Consider the following 22,524-nt stretch of genomic DNA (forward strand, 5'->3'; position numbering starts at 1 on the left):
TGCAAAACCTTACAGTATCATGAATCTGTAAAATATGTCCACTTTCCTGACTTTTATAGTGCTCTGTATCCTCTTTGTTTTTATCAATTTTAACATTTCCTTTTCCTCTACAGTCCTCTGATTTTTCTGATCAGAGTGGATCGATAGCTGACTATTTTAGCCGTTCAAATCGCAGGGGAAGCGTGGTCTCGGACGTGGATGATATTACTGTCCCAGATCTCTTTAGTGTGAGTGAACATATTCGCACTGTGTGGTTTGCAGTTAATTTTCTAGAAGTGGCCACCCCGTGTGCAATATTTGTTGGTAACTTAGTGGTTTAATATCCATACACGTATTCACATTTGAACTTTCAGTACTGAACTCGCTAAAGTACTGTCCTTTTGGAAGAAAATAAAATTGCGATGAGACTGTGATTTTAAAACTGCATGATTGTGCATGTTAATTTAAACAGTTTGTTAGAATAAATAAAATTTTAGTGACTTTTTGTTTAACATCATATAGAAACCCTTTCAGAGAAAGTAGTGTGTGCCTGCTCAAGAGCTAGTTAAATACTGAGCATATGGACATTATAGTGCCTTCTAATGTGGAGAACTTGTGACCTGTTGGCATGCTGACTTTTTCTAATCACATTGCATCCTCCAATATGTGTACATTGTTTGTCAAAGGTTGAAGCCAGGTTTGTCATTTCATTAACTCTCTAAACTAGGCTGTTAGATCACACTATTCATCTCAGGTGGGTTAAGATTTGAGGGCAGGTATAGGAAGAATTAAAGCTGCTGCTTGTACCCACTGGCAGTGATTTGATTTTACTGCAATGGTTCACCACTATCTTGACACGACTTGTTGGGTGTACATTTCAAACTGGGTGCATGCAGGCCTTCTGGTTCTCCTGCAAGATTGATCTTTTGAAGCCTCGTAATACTGTTTAGCATATACTCTAATCTGATTTTCCCTCCGCTACTAAGTCAGTTTGCTGGCACCAATGTTTCCTCTGTTAGCAGTTACCTTCAGTCCATTCTCCACACACTCCAATTCCACACAAGCAGGAAGTTTACATATTAGTACTGAATTTACGTGGCTGTTGGTTTTGCGTAACTTGATCTCTCTACTAATTCAGAGTTTGCTCAGCCATCAAGCTTTTATTTTTATGTGTTCAAGAGGTTAGAGTATTGGCAGCAGGTGGTTGTTTTTAAGATTTCTTGTTAGCAGCTACAATGCAAAGATAAAGCTCAGTTTAGGGCTGCCCGAATATGACCTGTTAGTTGAAGAATTTTTTTTAAATTATGTCAGTTATTGTGCTACTGCTGAAATATGATTTAATAAAACCTGATCTTGGAACTGCAACAGCTAGCTTTGTTGGAAATGCTGGAAATACACAGTCCACTGGCATCTGAAAAGAGAAAAGTCAGATTACTGTTTTAGGCAGAAGGCCTTGGTTCGAAGGCAACAGAGCTGCTTTGAAACTGGCCAAAACACAGGAAAGGGGAGGATGCTAACTATAATTATCCAACAGAGCAGCTCATAGGTTTAGTAGAGGTGAACCAATGTTTAAAACAGTGCAAAGGAATGAAAAATACCAAATGAAATACAAAAGTTGTGTTGTGAAAAGGTATTCAAAAGAAAGACAAAAGAGTAAAGCAGGTAAAGAAAGCTGGTAATGTGGTCTGGCAGGATAAATGGGGAAGGGGAGATTGAGAGAGAAAGTTAAGGTCTGAAATATTCTAAGATTTCTGTTGTATTTGGTTGGAGCAGTGTTGGGGTCTAAAGACAGGTGGAGTGATAAGGGCAGGAAAAGTCGAAGTAGTGCAGGGAATCAGCTTTTCACCTTAAATCTGTTTGCATGCTATTAAATCAGTAATGCCAACTCACCATCTATAAATCATGAGATACTCTTTTAAAAAAAAATCATGAAACTTGGTAAGAAATCACGAGTTACAATTTTTTGGCTTATAAACTTTATTTAATCTCGAACAGGTCATAGTAAACTATGGGCCCAAGTTTGGCCCCCCGCTAAGAATGGCGCACCTCTGTGAGGTGCGCCGACTTTGTAGAAGAAAAAACGCACCTAAAACTTATCTCGGTATTCTCCACACTGCTGGAACGTTGCAGGCCCTTGGCGTCCGTTAGCATAAGCAGTGGGGGGGGGGGTGGCGAAGCTGAAAACAGTGCCGGGACTCCGCACATGCGGGCTAGAGTGTGCGCGCATGTACAGTAGCTCCTCGTCCCCACAATCTCTGCAGGCTGTGTGGGAAGGGCCTGAAGCACGCCGCCCCTAGCCCTGGCCGAATGGTCTCCCTCATCGGCTTTCTCTGCCGCATTCAGCCTCCACCCCCCCCCCCCCCCCCCCCCCCCCCCCCGACGGCTAATCTTACTCTTTTGATTTGATTTCTCTTTTCTTCAGCTAGCCGGATATTACTTGTTTAAAGTTTTGTTGTGCCTTTTGCGAATCATCTTTTATCAATAAGCAGCACACTTCCATGTGTCAGCTGGAATGCCACATTTTTAAGATCGGTCTTTTGGTAAACCATATATCTTTTGAACTGACCACAATGAGAGCAGTTATCAAGCTTCGAATCATTGCAGAATATCTTCTTGGATTGTCTCGTACCAGGCATTGGAACCAGGTGATCAGCCATGAGTGGGCCTTTGTCATAATTTCCCCTATGCCGCGTTCAGCCTCCTTCTTCCCCCCCCCCCCCCCCCCCCCCAACCGATGCCGCGTTCAGCCTAGCCTCCCGGTGTGCGTCTTACCACCCCAGCCCTGGCCGAATGGGCTCCCTCATCGGCGGCCAACTGCTAGTGTTTTTCTGCAGTAAAGCTTTGCTGAAGGTAGGGCTTCTATTTTTTATTTGTTTATTTATTTATTTATTGATTGATTATGTGGTCCTAAATTCGTGTTTGATTTACATTCAAATTTATTCTTCATCTGCTTTCAAAAGGAATTCTGTAAAATAGTTTGGCTGAAACTCTTATTTACAGAACTTGCTATAATGTATTTGCTAGTTTACCAATCCATTTTTAATCTAGTTGTGCATAACCAGGCATTGCGACAAACACACAAAGGAAAAATTTGTCAGGCTATGGGGAAAGAGCAGGTGGAATGGGACCAGTTGAATGGCTTTTTCAAGGAGCTGGCACAGGCATGATGGGCCGAATAGCCTCCTTCTGTGCTGCAAAACTCTGGGCTAGATTTTCGGTTTTCAGCGAAAATGGTAGTTTTACGCCAAATTACCATTTTCGCTGCACTACCGTTTTTAGGCCTAACTTTCGGCCTTTACGTCTGCGCATCTGTAAAGTCGGCGTTGCAGGAGGATTCACGGCGCAAACTGTGAGTTTTGGCAACTTTAGTCTGGGGCCGGTAGCGCTGCAAGAGAGGCCTTGGGAGGGGGGAGAAAATGTTTTTTTAAACTGCAACAAAACATTCAAAAAACCCTTACCTACTAAATCGCTGAGAAATAATTAAAAAATAAAAACTTTAACTTACCTTTTTGCAGGTCTTTCATACTTACCACTGCTAGCAGGGCTGCACTGACAGGTTTGGCCCTGTTGGTATTCTGGGTATGACGTATGGGTCCGTAGAGAGCGGAAAGTGCGACGCAAATGCAATCTGCGCGATGGCGCACCTCTCCCCGGCGGTACGTGGAAACGCCGCCGCAAACAGATCACCGAGGATCCCGCCGGCCGGGTTTTGGCCGCGGAGGGTCAAATCGCAGCAAAAACCCGGTCGCAAAGTCGGCGAAAATCGAGCCTAATTTGCATCGCAGTAGTAGATTATGGTAAAATCCTAAATATAAGAATCTTAGTGTATTTTTTTTAATTAAGTAAAACTCATTACTTCAACACCGCTCCCTTCTTTCTAAGCTTTAGAAGTGCACTGATAGGAATGTTGAACGAAAGCTAGTTAATGGATTCACACCAGGGAACATCTTACTTATCCCAAAAAAGCAACTGCGACTTAGCTTGAAATAAAATAGACCTTCGCATAAGACTATTGCCAGATATGCTGATGAAAATTAGTTTTTGAAATCATCATTTTAGCAGCTAATTTGTTATATATAAGTTTTGGAGGGACACATATCTGTAGTTGTGATTCAGAAACCAGCAGCTCATCTTCAAACTTTTGTGACTCAAATTCATGTGCGACCAGTAGTGAGAGAAATAATAGCCTAGAATTTGCTGGAGCGGGGCATCTCGCATCATGCCCCGTTAGTAAAATGAATTTTCCAAAATGTTTTTGTGCCACAAATCGCTGGAAATGCAAGCTGATAATGACGTGGCGAGGGCAAGGAGGCATCTGTGACCTTAGTGGATGACAGGACCAATAGTGTATTCCTTTAACCAGTGGGATTTAAGGATAGAGAAAGAAAAAGAGGAACAACAGAGATGATGATAGGGTAAATTAGAGTCAAATTCAGTACAGAAAGGGAAATGAAGAGAGGGAAAGAAAGATCGAATTAAGAGAGGGAGAAAGAGACAGAAAGCAAAAGTAAGAATTACATTTTAAATTTTAAAAACCATGAGGAACAATTAACTATCTGCAGGAAAGAGACGCCACAGTTTCAATTGTTCCCTTTCAGGATCGGAGAAGTTGAGTGGCATTGCAGGAACATAAATCTCATCATTAAAAGGGTCCTTACATTTTTAAGCACGAGCCCGAACTTTCTAGAGCAAGTTTAATTGGTTTTAATGGAGCAATATCTTGAAACTCACAGGGAGATTCATGGCAAGCTCCTATTTTCACGAGTGTGACGGTGGAACGGCGCAAATCACCCAGCAATTTGTGGTGATTCATGACTCAAAGCATATCTCTTCCTCACCCCAAATTGCTGGGTTAGTTACACACTAATAAAGACGTGCACAGTAAACTCACCATTATTTTCCCAGCAAATTCTGGCCCAATATCTGGTTGGTTCTAATAGCCTCTAATCCTGCCTTTAACTGATCTAATTGTTCATGTCGACAACCTCCAGTGTCCGTGAGCATTGTCAAGTTGGCACATGGCTTGAAACCCTAATTGTCAATTTCAAAAGCTGATAGTAGCACGTATGGAAATATCAACGTCACTGTTCATTTTTTAACACTGTGTAACAGAATAAAATTATACTTTTTGCTCAAACAGCAAATTCTGCGAAAAAAAATATGTTGTGGGTTAGTGTATTTGTAATTCTGCTTCAGAATATCCATGATAGATGATGAAAATGTATTATCTATTTTGAAAATAGTATTTGACATTCTATACTTAGAGGGTTAAAAGAGATTGACTTGCATGTTTTATAAAAACATGTTTGATTGTTGAGAGTGAGTTGTAGAGAGAGAGAGAGATATTGCAAATCCTCAATATACTTGCTTTCTAAATTACGTAGTTTGAAGCAGATTTTTAATAAGTATCGTTTGAGTTTTAATGCAGGACACTATGGCAAAAATGCACATTTCAATCAATGAAATACATCATCAATTCACACATACCAACCTAAAAAACTAGCAAAATCTGGCCATCAGCTTCATAGCTGACAACTCAAGAATGGCCCTTATGTGAAAACAAGCGCACAGACTTTGGCCCCAAGTTTCCACATGATTTGCTCCTGATTTTTAGGAGCAACTGGTGTAGAACGGAGTATCTTAGAAATCGGAATTCTCCACATTTAGTTTGCTCCAGTTCTAGTCAGGTAGAACAGTTTCACTTTGGAACAGAATTTATTTTTCAAAAGGGGGCGTGTCCGGCCACTGACGCCTGATTTGAAAGTTTCCACATTGAAAATGTACTCCAAACTAACTTAGAATGGAGCAAGTGAAGATTTTTGTAGGCTTGAAAAAACCTTGTCTACACTAAAAAATCAGGCGCAGGTTTCAAATTAGGCGTCGGGAACGAGGTGGTGGGGGGGGCGAAGGGAAGTCATTAAATTGTACAATAAATTCTTAGTTATACTTATAAAAATATTATACAAATAAATCCAACCTGAATAAAAATTTATAAGCAAAGAAAAGATTAAATAAACCATGTTCCTACCTGTGTGAAAGTGCTTCAGGCAGGCGTTTCACGCAGCGGTGTGGTGTCGGGACCGACGGGAGGGGCAGGCAGGCAGCAAGCAGCCTTCCAGTTCAGCTGCAGGCCTTTCACGCAGCGGTGTGGCGTCGGGACCGACCGACGGCAGGGGGGGTGGGGAGAAAGCTTCAGCCAGCCAGCCGTTTGCCGTCGGGCCCGACCAACGGCACGGGGGGGGGAGGGAGAAAGCTGCAAGAAGCCTCAGTGCTGATCATGGAAGGGCGATGTGGTTTTATTAAAAAAAATTAAAAATTGAACAGCTACAAAAAATTTGAATAGTCTCAAACAAGTGCATGTGTCCCGTTTATCACAGTCTATCTTTAATTACAGAATGCACTCCCTCACACACAGAAATATCAAGAAAATTAAAATGCAAGCCTTTGCAAGGGTTCAATAAACAAATTCTCACTTTTTCTGCAGCACTTTTTAAAATGGCCGAGTGCCAATGTTTACTTAAGACTGCGCATGCGCGAATGCTCCAACGTGCACGCGCAGGGTTGCCGGCACCAAAAAAAACTAATTTAAATTGTACCCGCCCCCGCCGACTGACAAAATCGGCGCGAGTGGTAGGCTCCGCCCCCCTTGGCGCCAAGCCAAGCCGACATCGAGCTGCAAGGCGCTCGAGAATACCGCGTTTTCTTTCAGGCGCCGTTTTCGGCGCAAAAAACGGGCGCCCAGCTCGGAGGGGCGCCTGTTTTGCCGCATGTGGAAACTTGGGGCCTTAGTAACTTAAGCAGTCGGTACATGCAACATTCCCTCCCTTGCAGGAATAAAAAAAAAAATACTTGAAAGCCTGAAGTGGAAATCCAAATGTTGAAGGTATAAAATTGGTAGTGCATTTCTTGGGGTGTTGGGAGCATTAAAAATGGTTTGTGCTGGTTAATTTAAGTATGTATATTTCATAAATAATTTATTTTTACTTAAAAAAAAAAGAAAAACAGAATTATATTTGGATTTTAACCAACCAACCAAACTGTCACTTACCCAAACAGTCACACTCTCACATCCAACCCTCCCTTCCCTGCCTCATTCAGAAAGACAACTACCCATTATAGAAAAGAAATTAAAGCATACAGTATAGAATCACCAGGATGATACCAGGGATGGGGAAATTGTTATAAGGAGAGATTTGAGATGCTGGAACTATTTCCACTAAAGTGATGGCTAAGAGGAAATTTAATAGAGATTTTTTACAACTATGAAGGCAGGTAACTATAGGCCGGTTAGTTTAACATCTGTAGTGGGGAAAATGCTTGAAGCTATCATTAAGGAAGAAATAGCGGGACATCTAGATAGGAATAGTGCAATCAAGCAGACGCAACATGGATTCATGAAGGGGAAATCTTGTTTAACTAATTTACAGGAATTCTTTGAGGACATAATGAGCATGGTGGATAGAAGTGTACCGATGGATGTGGTGTATTTAGATTTCCAAAAGGCATTCGATAAGGTGCCACACAAAAGGTTACTGCAGAAGATAAAGGTACGCGGAGTCAGAGGAAATGTATTAGCATGGATAGAGAATTGGCTGGCTAACAGAAAGCAGAGAGTCGGGATAAATGGGTCCTTTTTGGGTTGGAAATTGGTGGTTAGTGGTGTGCCACAGGGATCAGTGCTGGGACCACAATTGTTTACAATATACATAGATGACCTGGAAGAGGGGACAGAGTGTAGTGTAACAAAATTTGCAGATGGCACAAAGATTAGTGGGAAATCGGGTTGTGTAGAAGACACAGAGAGGCTGCAAAGAGATTTGGATAGGTTAAGCGAATGGGCTAAGGTTTGGCAGATGGAATACAATGTTGGAAAATGTGAGGTCATCCACCTTGGAAAGAAAAACAGTAAAAGGGAATATTATTTGAATGGGGAGAAATTACAACATGCTGTGGTGCAGAGGGACCTGGGGGTCCTTGTGCATGAATCCCAAAAAGTTAGTTTGCAGGTGCAGCAGGTAATCAAGAAGGCGAATGGAATGTTGGCCTTCATTGCGAGAGGGATGGAGTACAAAAGCAGGGAGGTCCTGCTGCAACTGTATAGGGTATTGGTGAGGCCGCACCTGGAGTACTACGTGCAGTTTTGGTCACCTTACTTAAGGAAGGATATACTTGCTTTGGAGGGGGTACAGAGACGATTCACTAGGCTGATTCCGGAGATGAGAGGGTTACCTTATGATGATAGATTGAGTAGACTGGGTCTTTACTCGTTGGAGTTCAGAAGGATGAGGGGTGATCTTATAGAAACATTTAAAATCATGAAAGGGATAGACAAGATAGAGGCAGAGAGGTTGTTTCCACTGGTCGGGGAGACTAGAACTAGGGGACACAGCCTCAAAATACGGGGGAGCCAATTTAAAACCGAGTTGAGAAGGAATTTCTTCTCCCAGAGGGTTGTGAATCTATGGAATTCTCTGCCCAAGGAAGCAGTTGAGGCTAGCTCATTGAATGTATACAAATCACAGATAGATAGATTTTTAACCAATAAGGGAATTAAGGGTTATGGGGAGCGGGCGGGTAAGTGGAGCTGAGTCCACGGCCAGATCAGCCATGATCTTGTTGAATGGCGGAGCAGGCTCGAGGGGCTAGATGGCCGACTCCTGTTCCTAATTCTTATGTTTAGTGTTTTGTAAGTCTTGGTGTTAGGTGCAGCTCCTCTCAGCTTCCTTGTATTTTTTATTTGTTTTTGGTGCTTCAAATGTACTTGCCTGCGCTGATTTCTTAGCTCGTCGCAAGGTTTTTCTGTACGGCCACAAGTGGCCACATACACTGGCCGAAGTTAGTTTGGAGTAACTTTTAGCTGTCTAAATGTGCTAAAATGGCCAAAACATACGTAAGTGGCTGGTAACGCCCCCTTTTGAGAAAAAAAACTCAACTTAAAAAAAACCTAACTAACTCACTTACACTGGAGCAAATTAAATGGGCAAAATTGCGATTTTTAAAATACTCCAAAAAGAATCTAGTTGCTCCAAAAAAAAACGGAGCAACTCCTGGGCAAACTTGAGCTCGATATTACTGCACCTGAAAATGCTTTACAAAAACTTGTTAAAACTCCTACCCGTTATCACCGCCCCCCCTCACCTGGTGTCCAACACAACCACCACGCAACGCAGTCCCTGCAGCTGCCAACTAAAGGGAAGTTTGGGGGAAAAATAATCTAAAACATCTTACCATGGAGACAGGAGTCACGATCACTCCCAGTGAACATTGTGATTGATGTGAAAACATTTTTTTTCCTTCAGCTGAAAGGAAGTTGGTACAACTGATGTGATTTATATTCTGCATGTGATAATACCATATTGCTGGGTAAAAGGAATTTCATTCATATAACCACGTCTATTCCTCCTTCCCCTTTGACTGCTATAAATATGTTTTACAGAAGTACTTCTGCACACGACCTGTTCTGTAACTAAAGCATGAAGAAAATATTTCTTTCACTTCTGTTTTTACAATTGAGTCGCAAGCTTGCAAATAAATCAATATTTGGCAGCAAGACAATCCATGAATTTAGCGCCGATATTTAGGGAGCAATAACATGAGTACAATGTAATAGAAACAGGACACTATCTACAGTGCTCATCAGTCTACCACAGTATTGGGAAACAACAACAACTTGCATTAATATAGTGCCTTTAACATAGTAAAACATTTCAAGGCGCTTAACAGGAATGTTCTCAAACAAATTTGACATTGAGCCACATAGAGATATTAGGACAGATCAAAGAGCTAAGTTTTAAGCAGCGTCTTAAAGGAGGAGAGCGAGGTAGCAAGGCAGAGCGGTTTCGGGAGAGAATTCCAGAGCTTCGGGCCCAGGCAACTGAAGGTATAGTCGCCAATGATGCAGCAATTAAAATTGGGGATATGCTAATTGGGGCATTCATGGCTGTTGAGAACCACTCCCCGGAGAGATTTGTGTTTAACTGGGACTGATTTCCATCCTACTTTCTGTCCAACATCACATCTGCAGCATGATTTATCTCTTACAATATAATAGGAAGTGCATTAAACCATCCTCCACAATTGTAATCCCTCCATTCGCACTATTGCTTTTTAAAGCTCAACATGCTGTACTTCAAAATATATGAGGAAAACAGAAAGTCAAGTTTAGTCCACTCGTCACAATTGAATATGCTTCATATAAAATGATCTGCACAAAGGATTTCCATACAATAAACTGCACGAGTAACATCACAACTGTTATTTTTTCCAATGTGACTGTTGCAATACTGTAACTCCAAGGAGAGAATTGACAGCCTGAATCCATAAAACAGAATAAAATCGCCCCCTCAAACTAAGTGTACGTTTGATATAAATATGTATTCTGAAGTCATTTCATGGCATTAATGCAAATTTGGGGTTTTAAATTAAGCTTGCAATCTGGTTATGTTATATTGTTTGAACCCACCATAAAGAAACATCCCTGTTTTGATGAGATTTCAGTCAATCGGTTTTGAAGGAACAGAATGCCATGTTTGGGGTCTTTATCACATCACATGCAAGTGATTCATGTTCCAGAGATGAGAGTAGCTAACAACTTGGAGGAATGCCCCTTCAAATATTTTAGCAGGTTGTGACTGCAGAAATGAGGTCCTTGGCTTACCCTGCAGAATCCAGAAATGCCTAAATCTCAGACGGGAGCATACTATGCCGATTTGCGCATGCACAAATCATGTTTATTTTTCTGCATATGTGCAAATCAGCATAATTTTTTTTAAATCCCGAGATTTAGGCATTCCATCGCGAGTGAAGCTTTGATTCACTGTGAAATGGAATTGAGAAAATTGGCAATTCTGATCACTGCATAAGCTGGCCCTGTGTAATAGGTAGTTGAAGGGGGCAGATTCCCACCATGAATGTTACACACCAGCTGTAAGTGCAAAATCATATTTTTAAACTTTATTTAAAAACTTTAAATCAAAAATTAAATGTAGTTCTATTGCCTCAGCTGGTCAGCACATCAATGCCATCTCCTATACAGCTCAAGGGCGGGAAGCAAGGGCTTGTGTTTAACCCCCCCTCTCTCTTCTCTTTCCCCCCCTCCTCTCTTCTCCCTTCCCCCCCCTCCTCTTCTCCCTTCCCCCCCCCTCTCTTCTACCTCCCCCCCCCTCTCTTCTCCCTTCCCCCCCCTCTGCTCCCTCCCCCCCTCTCTTCTCCCTCCCCCCCCCTCTGCTCCCTCCCCCCCCCTCTGCTCCCTCCCCCCCTCTCTTCTCCCTTCCCCCCCTCTTCTCCCTTCCCCCCCTTCCCCCTCCCCCCTCTCTCTTCTCCCTCCCCCCTCTCTCTTCTCCCTCCCCCCTCTCTCTTCTCCCTCCCCCCCTCTCTCTTCTCCCTCCCCCCCTCTCTCTTCTCCCTCCCCCCCTCTCTCTTCTCCCTCCCCCCCTCTCTCTTCTCCCTCCCCCCCTCTCTCTTCTCCCTCCCCCCCTCTCTCTTCTCCCTCCCCTTCTCTCTCTTCTCCCTCCCCCCCTCTCTCTTCTCCCTCCCCCCCCTCTCTCTTCTCCCTCCCCCCCCTCTCTCTTCTCCCTCCCCCCCCTCTCTCTTCTCCCTCCCCCCCCCTCTCTCTTCTCCCTCCCCCCCCCCTCTCTCTTCTCCCTCCCCCCTCTCTCTTCTCCCTCCCCCCTCCCCCCCTCTCTTCTCCCTCCCCCTCCCCCCCCCCTCTCTTCTCCCTCCCCCTCCCCCCCCCTCTCTCTTCTCCCTCCCCCCCTCTCTCTTCTCTCTTCTCCCTCCCTCCCCTCTCTCTTCTCCCTCCCCCTCCCCCCCCCTCTCTCTTCTCCCTCCCCCCCCCTCTCTCTTCTCCCTCCCCCCCCTCTCTCTTCTCCCTCCCCCCCCTCTCTCTTCTCCCTCCCCCCCCTCTCTCTTCTCCCTCCCCCCCCTCTCTCTTCTCCCTCCCCCCCCCTCTCTCTCCTTCATTGGTGGCCCGCTACCTTCCCTTCACATAAAGGTAGGACCTTCTGTTTTTTATTTGTTATTGATTGCTTATTACTTTGGTCTTGGTGCTTTAGATGCAGGGTTCCTTTCCATTTTTTATTAATTAATTGCTTATTACTTTTTGTACTTTGTTTAGTGCTTTGTAATTCTTGGTGCTTTCCTTGTATTTTTTATTATTGAATGCTTATTTTTGTGCTTTGTTTAGTGCTTGGTGCTTAAAATATATTGCTTTGTTTTGTGCTTAGTGCTTTAAATGTAATGTACCTTTAATGTTGTTGTGAAGGTGTTTGGTGCTTTGGAAAATCCTCTAACTTCCCTTCGCCCCCAACCCCCAATCTCTGGCTACCTGCGCCTGATTTCTAAAGTGTCCACAAGGTTTTTCTGACCGTACAAAAGTGGACACATACGCTGGCCTAAGTTAGTTTGGAGTAACTATTGGCTGTCTAAACTTGCTTAAATGGCCAAAACAGGCGTAAGTGGCTGGTAACACCCCCTTTTGGAAAAGAAACTGAACCCAAAAGAAACTGAACTAACTTACTGAAACTGGAGCAAACTAAATGTGGAGAATTGCGATTTTTAAGATACTGTCAAAAAAACTAGTTGCTCCAAAAAAATAGGAGCAACTCCTGTGGAAACTTGGCCCCAATGTCCTGTTTGTATACTGATTAACCAATGAGTGCAAACAAGACGTAAGGTTCTCTGATCGCTCATGGGTATAGCCCAAGGTAATATTGTGCAGACAGCAAATTTGTTGCAACAGCTGGCAATGGTGTTCCAGGAAAAGTTGCTCAAATTGCAGGTCAAAGAATTGCTCAGTGCAGATTTTCTGCCTGGATCTGAGGGTGCTATTAGTGTGCACTTTACAACAACTTGCATTTATATTAGCACCTTTAACATCGTAAAATGTCCCAAGGCGCTTCACAGGAGCATTGTCAAACAAAATTTGACACCAAGCCACATAAAGGTGTATTGGGACAGGTGACCAAAAGGTTGATCTGAAAGGTAGGTTTTAAGAAATGTCTTAAAGGAGGAAAGAGAGAAGATGTTTTGGGAGGAAATTCCACAGCTTAGGGCCTAGACAGCTGAAGGCATGGCCGACAACACTGGAGCGATTAAAATCGGGAATGCGCAAGAGGCCAGAATTGGAGGAGCGCAGAGATCTCGGTGGATAAGAGGGCTGGAGGAGGTTACAGATATTGGGAGGGACAAGGCTATAGAGGGGTTTGAAAACGAGGATGAGAATATTAAAATAGAGGCATTGCTGGACTGGGAACCAATGTGGGTCAGTGATCACGGGTGATGGGTGAATGGAACTTGGTGCGAATTAAGTTGCAAGTTGCAGAGTTTTGGATGAGTTCAAGTTTAAGGCGACAGCAAGCTGGGAGGCTGGCCAGAAAAGCATTGGAATAGTTGAGTAGAGGTGACGAAGGCAATGGATGGAGTGTTTCAGCAGCAGATGAGCTGAGGTAGGGGCGGAGACGGGCGATGTTACGAAGGTGGAAGTGGATGCTCTTGGAGAGAATGTGAGGTTGGAACCTCAGCTTTATCAGGACTAAAAGCTGTTTTAGCAGGCCCAATCCACTTCAACAGCTGCGAACTGTGCCAGGACGCTGAATACCATTTGCAGCAGGAGGTCCAAGAGCCCATTGTGGTTTCTTTTTCATTTTTGTACTCATTTCAATTATTAAATCGTCTGCTTTGTGCTTCACTGGCTCCTTGCTTTCTCCCTGGATACCGGAGCAGTGTCAAAATAGTTACGTGCTGCAGGGATCAAAGCTAATGTGGGAATTTAAATTTAGTGACGGGTGACCTACTTCAAGTGTATTGGCATCATTTTGTCTTTAATATCCAAATTATAAATGTTCCAACATCTAGTATTTTCCTGATTTTTTTTTTCCTAGTTAACTGAATATGTGGTGCTTGTATGATAAAATAGTCTATTACGTTAAAGTGCCACTTTCTTAGTTGGGCAAAATTGTCTAAGAAATTTGGTGAGAGTGCAAGAAAGGAAAACAATTAATGATTGTTGATGAAAGGTGAAAGTGGGAATAATAGCCAGTAACGACACACCATGGATGAATGAATAAATAAGGGCAACATGGAAACTAAAGAAAAAGGACGTACACTAAGTACATAGACAACAAAGGAGTCAATGACAGGGAATACGAAAAGGTTTGGAAAGAATTTTTTTTTAAATTAGGAAAGCAAACAAAGTTTAAATTATTAAGGAATATAAAAATAAATGACACACAAATAACAAAAGAAAAATAGAGATTGGGCCACTAATGGATACACATGATAAATTCTCAGGTAATGACAGCGAAATGGCAAAAATATTGAATAGTTACTTTGTCTCAGTATTGTCATGGTGGACATGACACTAGAAGAGATTAAAAACGAGATTAAAACATTTAAGATAGAAAGGGGGACGATAATTAATTAAACCCCCTGGTCCAGATTGCTTATCTTCTGAATGTACTAAGGGACAGAGGGTCTAGTGAGAAGGAGGAACTGAAGGATATCCTTATTAGGCGGAAATTGTGTTAGGGAAATTGATGGGATTGAAGGCCGATAAATCCCCGGGGCCTGATAGTCTGCATCCCAGAGTACTTAAGGAAGTGACTCTAGAAATAGTGGATGCATTGGTGATAATTTTCCAACAGTCTTATCGATTCTGGATCAGTTCCTATGGACTGGAGGGTAGCTAATGTAACACCACCTTTAAAAAAGGAGGGAGAGAGAAAACGGGTAATTATAGACTGGTTCGCCTGACATCAGTAGTGGGGAAAATGTTGGAATCAATTATTAAGGATGAAATAGCAACACATTTGGAAAGCAGTGACAGGATCGATCCAAGTCAGCATGGATTTATGAAAGGGAAATCATGCTTGACAAATCTTCTGGAATTTTTTGAGGATGTAACTAGCAGAGTGGACAAGGGAGAACCAGTGGATGTGGTGTATTTGAACTTTCAAAAGGCTTTTGACAAGGTCCCGCACAAGAGATTGGTGTGCAAAATCAAAGCGCCTGGTATTGGGGGTAATGTACTGACGTGGATAGAGAACTGGTTGGCAGACAGGAAGCAGAGAGTCGGGATAAACAGATCCTTTTCAGAATGACAGGCAGTGACTAGTGGAGTGCTGCAGGGCTCAATGCTGGGACCCCAGCTCTTTACAATATACATTAACGATTTAGATGAAGGAATTGAGTGTAATATCTCCAAGTTTGCAGATGACACTAAACTGGGTGGCGGTGTGAGCTGTGAGGAGGACGCTAAGAGGCTGCAGGGTGACTGGGACAGATTAGATGAGTGGGCAAATGCATGGCAGATGCAGTATAATGTGGATAAATGTGAGGTTATCCATTTTGGGGGGCAAAAACACGAAGGCAGAATATTATCTGAATGGCGGAAGATTAGGAAAAGGGGAGGTGCAACGAGACCTGGGTGTCGTGGTTCATTAGTCATTGAAAGTTGGTATGCAGGTACAGCAGGCGGTGAAGAAGGCAAATGGTATGTTGGCCTTCATAGCTAGGGGATTTTGAGTATCGGAGCAGGGAGGTCTTACTGCAGTTGTACAGGGCCTTCGTGAGGCCTCACCTGGAATATTGTGTTTAGTTTTAGTGTCCTAATCTGAGGAAGGACGTTCTTGCTTATTGAGGGAGTGCAGCGAAGGTTCACCAGACTGATTCCAGGAGGAGAGACTGGATCAACTGGGCTTTATTCACTGGAATTTAGAAGGATGAGAGGGGATCTCATAGAAATGTATAAGATTCTGACGGGACTGGACAGGTTAGATGCAGGAAGAATGTTCCCGATGTTGGGGAAGTCCAGAACCAGGGGACATAGTCTTAGGATAAGGGGTAGGCCATTTAGGACTGAGATGACGAGAAACTTCTTTACTCAGAGAGTTGTTAACCTGTGGAATTCCCTGCAGCAGAGAGTTGTTGATGCCAGTTCATTGGCTATATTCAAGAGGGAGTTAGATATGGCCTTTACGGCTAAGGGGATCAAGGGGTATGAAAAGAAAGCAGAAAAGGGGTACTGAGGGAATGATCAGCCATGATCTTATTGAATGGTGGTGCAGGCTCGAAGGGCCAATTGGCCTACTCCTACTCCTACACCTATTTTCTATGTTTCTATCCGTGCATATTAGAAGAAGTTAGGGAAGTGACAGCAGAGGCACTATTATATATATATATATATATTCTATATATATTATGTTATATATAATATGGACAATTCAGTAGAAAAGGGAATAGTGCCAGAGGACTGGTGGGCAGCTAATGGGTCCTTTACCGATGGCAGCGCGGCCCCATAACCGGTGGAGAGCGGTGAGTGCAGCAGGAGGGTGGGCCCAGACCCATTCCCCTCCCCCGCCCAGACCCAACCCACTCCCCCGCCCAGACCCAACCCCCAGTGATGGGGTGACTGATGGATGATATCTGTTAATCAGTTATTAACTACCACCTAACTAATTCATGCAAAACTGATTTGTGTTTACTAATTAGAAGTTTAATTATCTCAAATTTATTTATTAACTGATTATTTAAACTAACTGATCATTAGTAAATTGTTACCAGATTTATTCATTAACTTAATGCCCTAGGCTCATTCAGCAATTGGTGAGCTATTTAATTGTGCTCATTACTGTACTAATTATACAGCTATTAATTTTAAAGCAGTTGAGCTGCCTACACGGGACCTCCAGACTGCTGCGCGGCCGCGCAAATTAAAGGAAACATTAATGTGAGGCCCTCAGCAGCTCACTAAAACTTGTTAGGTGGCCCTCTAGCCCAAATAATTGCACATCCTTGAACTTAGTGTATTTTTCCTCCTACAGTTTTCATGCTTTTTAAACTCAAGCTTGTCATCGAATCATAACTTCCTAATTTACCTTTAAAACTGTAATGTCTTACATTATGGGCCTTATCCTCACTTTGGTTTCTCAATTTAAAAAAAAAATTAAGCAGAGAAAAACATTGGTTGGTGAGTACCAAAAGTATGTGAAAGAAATGGGAACAAATCAATGCTGGAGAATCCAATTGCAAAGAAAAGAGAACCAGTTTTCTCGAAAATGAAAATTTACAATGTTATGGTAAGTGAGTGTAATGACCCTGCTGACATTGCAACGCATGGTGCAGAGAGCTGTAGTGATGAAGGTTGCTTGCACTAGTACCTGCATGGTGTGTGTCTCTGCCTCTGTCTGTATAAGTAATCTATGATGTAAGTTCATAGAATCATAGAAATTTACAGCATGGAAGGAGGCCATTTCGGCCCATCGTTTCCACGCCAGCTGACCAAGAGCTATCCAGCCTAATCTCACTTTCCAGCTCTTGGTCCATAGCCCTGCAGGTTACGGCACTTTAAGTGCACATCCAAGTATTTTTAAATGCGGTGAGGCTTTCTGCCTCTACCATCGTTTCAGGCAGTGAGTTCAAGACCCCCTCTGGGTAAAGACATTTCCCCTCATATCTCCTTTATACCTCCCCCCAATTACTTTAAATCTATGACCCCTGGTTGTTCACCCTTCTGCCAAGGGAAACTGGTCCTTCCTATCGACTCTATCCAGGTCCCTCATAATTTTATACACCTCAATCAGGTCGCCCCTCAGCCTCCTCTGTTTGAAAGAAAACAGATCCAGTATCTCCAATCTTTCCTTATAGCCAAAATTCTCCAGTCCAGGCAACATTCTTGTAAATCTCCTCTGCACCCTTTCCAGTGCAATCACATCTTTCCTGTGACGTGGTGACCAGAACTGCACACAGTACTCCAGCTGTGGCCTAACCAGTGTTTTATACAGTTCAAGCATGACCTCCTTGCTCTTGTATTCTGTGCCTCGACTAATAAAGGCAAGTATTCCATATGCCTTCTTAACCATCTTATCTACCTGGCCTGCTACCTTCAGGGATCTGTGGAACTGCAATCCAAGCCCCTTTGTTCCTCTACACTTTTCAGTGTCGTACCGTTTAATGTGCATTCCCTTGCCTTGTTCGAGCTCCCCAAATGCATTACCTCACACTTATCCGGATTGAATTCCATTTGCCACTGTTCTGCCCACCTGACCAGTACATTGATATCTTCCTGCAGTCCGCAGTTTATTCTTCATTATCAACCATACAACCTACCACACAGCCTATTTTAGTGTCATCTGCAAACTTCTTAATCATAACCCCAACATTCAAGTCCAGGTCATTGATTAAAAACCACAAAAAGCAAGGGACCCAGCAATGAGCCCTGCTGACCCCACTGGATACAACCCTCTCGTCACAAAAAGACCCATCAACCATTACCCTTTGCTTCCTGTCTCTGAGCCAGTTTTGGATCCAACTTGCCATTTTGCCCTGGATCCCATGGGCTTCTACTTTTGTGACCCGTCTGCCATGTGGGACCTTATCAAAAGCTTTGCTAAAATCCATATCACTACATCATAGGCACTGCCCTCATCAACCCTCCTGGTTATCTCCTCTCAAAATTCAATCAAGTTAGTCAGACACGACCTTCCCTTAACAAATCCATGTCCTTGATTAATCCATGTCTTTCCAAGTTCTTGGGAGATTTATAGCTGTAACAACAACCCTGTCATTTTTCTGTAAACTATGTTTTACTTGAATTTGAATTCAGTATTTATCTGAAATTACTTGGGCTAAGTGTTTTCTAAACAATTCCAGAATAAATCATATTTGTGTTTGTGTTTGTTTATAATTAATCACCATGCATCAGTGCTTAAATTGGAGCTAATGGAACTTATGTGAGAGAATACATTTGCTCGAAACCGCTAATTGGCTGTTATATTTGACATAAAGTATTGGTGGATTTCTGCAACTCTGGTGTAATAAATTAACCGGGGTGCAAGTGGACTCCTCGTTGCGTGGGTAATTTCCTCGTGCCTTCTCCTGCTCCTCCAAAATGCCTGACGAAGCAGTAAAAGCTTCAAGGATATTCCCAGCACTAGTGTTTGAATTCTATATATTTAACTTTAACTGGCATAAGTGGCAATTATTTCACCAAGGTCCATTCATTAGTTCTCTGTTAATTCACCACTTTGGCAAAAAAGAGGTCTTGCGGAGAGAGGAGTTCTTCAAAAGCGTGAAAGTAAAGTACAATAACCATTTAATCTCATTCTTGAGATTATATCTGTTCATAACTCCTGTCTCTGATCTGCGCTTGCTCACTTCCGTGGCATCTTTTAATGCAGTATATACAACTTAGACGTGCTGTGGGGTCGGGAAGTTGTATGTGAACAGCTTTCTGTTTTGATTTAGTGTCAAAGTTAAGCATGTGTAGATCAGGGTCAGTTATGTTCAGCTGCTCACTAAAGCTATGCAATAGCACAGCTGTGTACCTTGACCAAAACCTCAGAAGAGACACTGCTGTGCCACCGTGCTTTTCATTTTCCCAAACAACCATTCTTGGTACTTCCGAATAAGGCTGTAACATAGTGTTAAATTATGAACTAAAAAAGAAACTAAACATTTTGGAGAGAAAGAATTTGCATTTTTATAGCGCCTTTCATGTCCTCCGGATGTCTCAATGCTAAAGAGCCAATGAAGTACTTTTGAAGTGTGAACAGTATTGTAATGTAGGCCAACACAACAACCAATTTGTACGCAGCCAAGGTCCACAGATAGCAATGACCCAAAAAAAACTGTTTTAGTAATTTTGGTTGTAGGATCAATGTTGGCCATGCTGGCGTATGATAGCATTGTGGATATGTTGTTGGGCTAGTAAACCAGAGGCCTGAACTAATAATCTGGAGACGTGAGTTGAAATCCACCATGGTGAATGTAAATTCACTTAATTAAATAAATCTCAAATAAAAACCTCGTATCAGTAATGGTGACCATGAGGCTATCGGATTGTCGTAAAAACCCAACAGGTTCACTAGTGTCCCTTAGGAAAGGAAACTTGCCTATATGTGGTCTGTTTGTGATTCCAGACCCACAGCAACCTGGTTGACTCTTAACTTCCCTCTGAAATGGCAATTAATTGTATCATGTTGCTACAAAAAAGAACAAAGAATAAAACCAGACTGATCACTTGGCATCGACCTGGACGTCGGTTTCGGACATGATAAAGGCATACTTAGCGCAGTTTACCCTGCAAAGACCTCCTCACTAACATTTGGGGAATTGAGCCAAAATTGGGAGAACTGTCCCGCAGACTGATGTAGTCATACTCATATAATCATAGCTATCAGCCAATGTCCATCATCATACCTGGGTACGCTCTGTCCGACCGGCAGGACAGACACACCAGAGGGCCCTGGGAGTCCTCAACATTGACTCCTGACCCCGTGACGTCTCAGGGCATCAGATAAAACATGGCCTGCTGATAGCAAGGGCATAAAATTAATTCTGGGTGGGAGATTTCAATGTCCATCACCAAGAGTGGCTCGGTAGCACCATTACTGACCCAGCTGGCCAAGTCCTGAATGACATAGCTGCCAGACTGAGCTTGCGGTAGGTGGTGAGAGAAAAACCTACTTGATCTTGTCCTCCCCAGTCTACCTGTCACAGATGTATCTGTCCATTACATTGGTAGGAGTGCCCACAGCATAGTCCTTGTGCAAACGAAGTCCTGTCTTCACACTTCCCATCATGTTGTGTGGCACTACGACTATGGTAATTGCAATAGATTTGGAACAGATCTAGCAACTCAAAACTGGTTATCCATGAGGTGCTGTGGGCTATCATCATTAATAGAATTGTATTCTGCCACATGTGCCCTCATTCTACCATTACCATCAAGCCACCCAGCCAATGAGGAGTGTAGAAGAGCATGCCAAGAGCAGCACCAGGTGTACCTAAAAATGAGATGCTAACCTGGTGAAGCTGCAACACAGAACCACATGCTTGTGGCACAGTGGAAGCAACATGCTATAGACAGAGCTAAGCGACTCCACAACCAAGGGATCAGATCCAAGCTCTGCAGTCCTACCACATCCAGTCATGAATGGTGGATAATTAAACATCTAATCTGAGGAGGAGGATCCATGAACATCCCCATCTTCAATGATGGCAGAGCCCAGCACGTGTCTGCAAAAGATAGAGTTCGCAACCATCTTCAGCCAGAAGGGCCGAGTGGCCTCCCGAGGTCCCAACCATCACGGAAACCAGTCTTTAGCCAATTAGATTCATTCCACCTGTTAATCAAGAAACTGCTGAGTGCACTGGATACAGCAAAGGCTATGGGCCCCAACAACATCCCAGCTGCAGTGCTGTACACTTGTGCACCAGAACTAGCTGTGCCTCTACCCAGTACAGCTACAACATTGGCATCTACCTTACAAACTGGATAATTGCCCAGGTATGTCCTGTCGACATAAAGCAGGACAAATCCAATCTGGCCAATTACTGCCCTAACAGTCTACTCTCAATCATCAGCAAAATGATGGAAGGTGTTGTCAACAGTGCTATCAAGCGGCACTTAGTTACCAATAATATGCTCACCGATGCTCAGTTTGGATTCCACCAGGACCACTCTGCTTCAGATCTCATTACAGCCTTGGCTCAACCATGGACGAAAGAGCTGAATTCCAGAGGTGAGGTGAGAGCAAACTGCTTTTGACATCAAGGCAGCATTTGACAGTGTGGCATCAAGGAACCCTAAGAACATTGGAATCGGGAAGGGGGGGCTGGGGGGTGGGAAACTGTCCAATGGCTGGAGTCATACCGAGCACAAAGGAAAGTGGTTGTGGTTGTTGCAGGCCAGTCATCTCAGTCCTAGGACATCGCTGCAGGAGTTAATCAGGGCAGTGTCCGAGGCCCAACCTTTTTCAGCTGCTTTATCAATTAATTAATTGGGGATTTTCGCTGATAATTGCAATGTTCTGTTCCATTCGCAATTCCTCAGTTTGTTCCTGCATGCTGCAAGACCTCGAGAACATCCAAGCTTGGGCTGATAAGTGGCAAGTAATACTCATGCCACATAAGTGCCTGTCAGTGACTACCTCCAGTAAGAGAGTCTAACCACCTCCACATGACATTCAATGGCATTATCATCTAATCTCCCATCAACATCCTATGGGTCATTATTGACCATAAACTTAACTGGACCAGCCACATAAATACTGTGGGTACAAGAGCAGGTCAGAAGCTGGATAACTTGCCTTCTGGCTATCCAAAGTCTTTCCACCACCTACAAGGCACAATTCAGGAGTATGACACATACTCCTCCACTTGCATGGATGAGTGCAGCTCCAACAACACTTAAGCTCAACATCATCCAGGACAAAGCGGTCCACTTGATCGGCACCCCATCCACCACTTTAAACGTTCACTCCCTCCACCACTGCCGCAATATGGCTGCAATGCGTACCATCGACAAGATGCACTGCAGCAACTCGCCAAGGCTTCTTCAACAGTACCTCCCAAACCCACCTTTACCACCTATTAGGACAAGGTGCTAAGGGCACCATCACCTTCAAGTTCTCTAAGTCTGACACCATCCTGACTTGGAAATATATCGCTGTTCCTTCATTGTCGCTGGATCAAAATCCCACTATGGGAGTACCTTCACCACACGGAATGCAGTGGTTTAAGGCGGCGGCTCACCACCACCTTCTT

At 43.4% G+C, this 22,524-nt stretch overlaps 1 protein-coding gene across 17 annotated transcripts in view; it reads left to right on the forward strand.

Moving 5' to 3' along the window:
- lrrfip2 (leucine rich repeat (in FLII) interacting protein 2) overlaps nt 1-22,524 on the forward strand; it is a 259,131-nt gene that overhangs the window by 141,310 nt on the left and 95,297 nt on the right. For 13 of the 17 annotated variants that reach the window (XM_070889556.1, XM_070889546.1, XM_070889613.1 and 10 more), the window contains one exon: nt 114-227. The exons of the other annotated variants lie outside the window; for them this stretch is intronic. In XM_070889556.1, the coding sequence (XP_070745657.1) occupies nt 114-227 (114 nt within the window). The remainder of the gene's footprint in view (nt 1-113; nt 228-22,524) is intronic. 17 annotated transcript variants of the gene reach the window in all.

Source organism: Pristiophorus japonicus, chromosome 1 (genome assembly GCF_044704955.1).
Source record: "Pristiophorus japonicus isolate sPriJap1 chromosome 1, sPriJap1.hap1, whole genome shotgun sequence".
In the NCBI taxonomy this organism is placed as follows: domain Eukaryota; kingdom Metazoa; phylum Chordata; class Chondrichthyes; family Pristiophoridae; genus Pristiophorus; species Pristiophorus japonicus.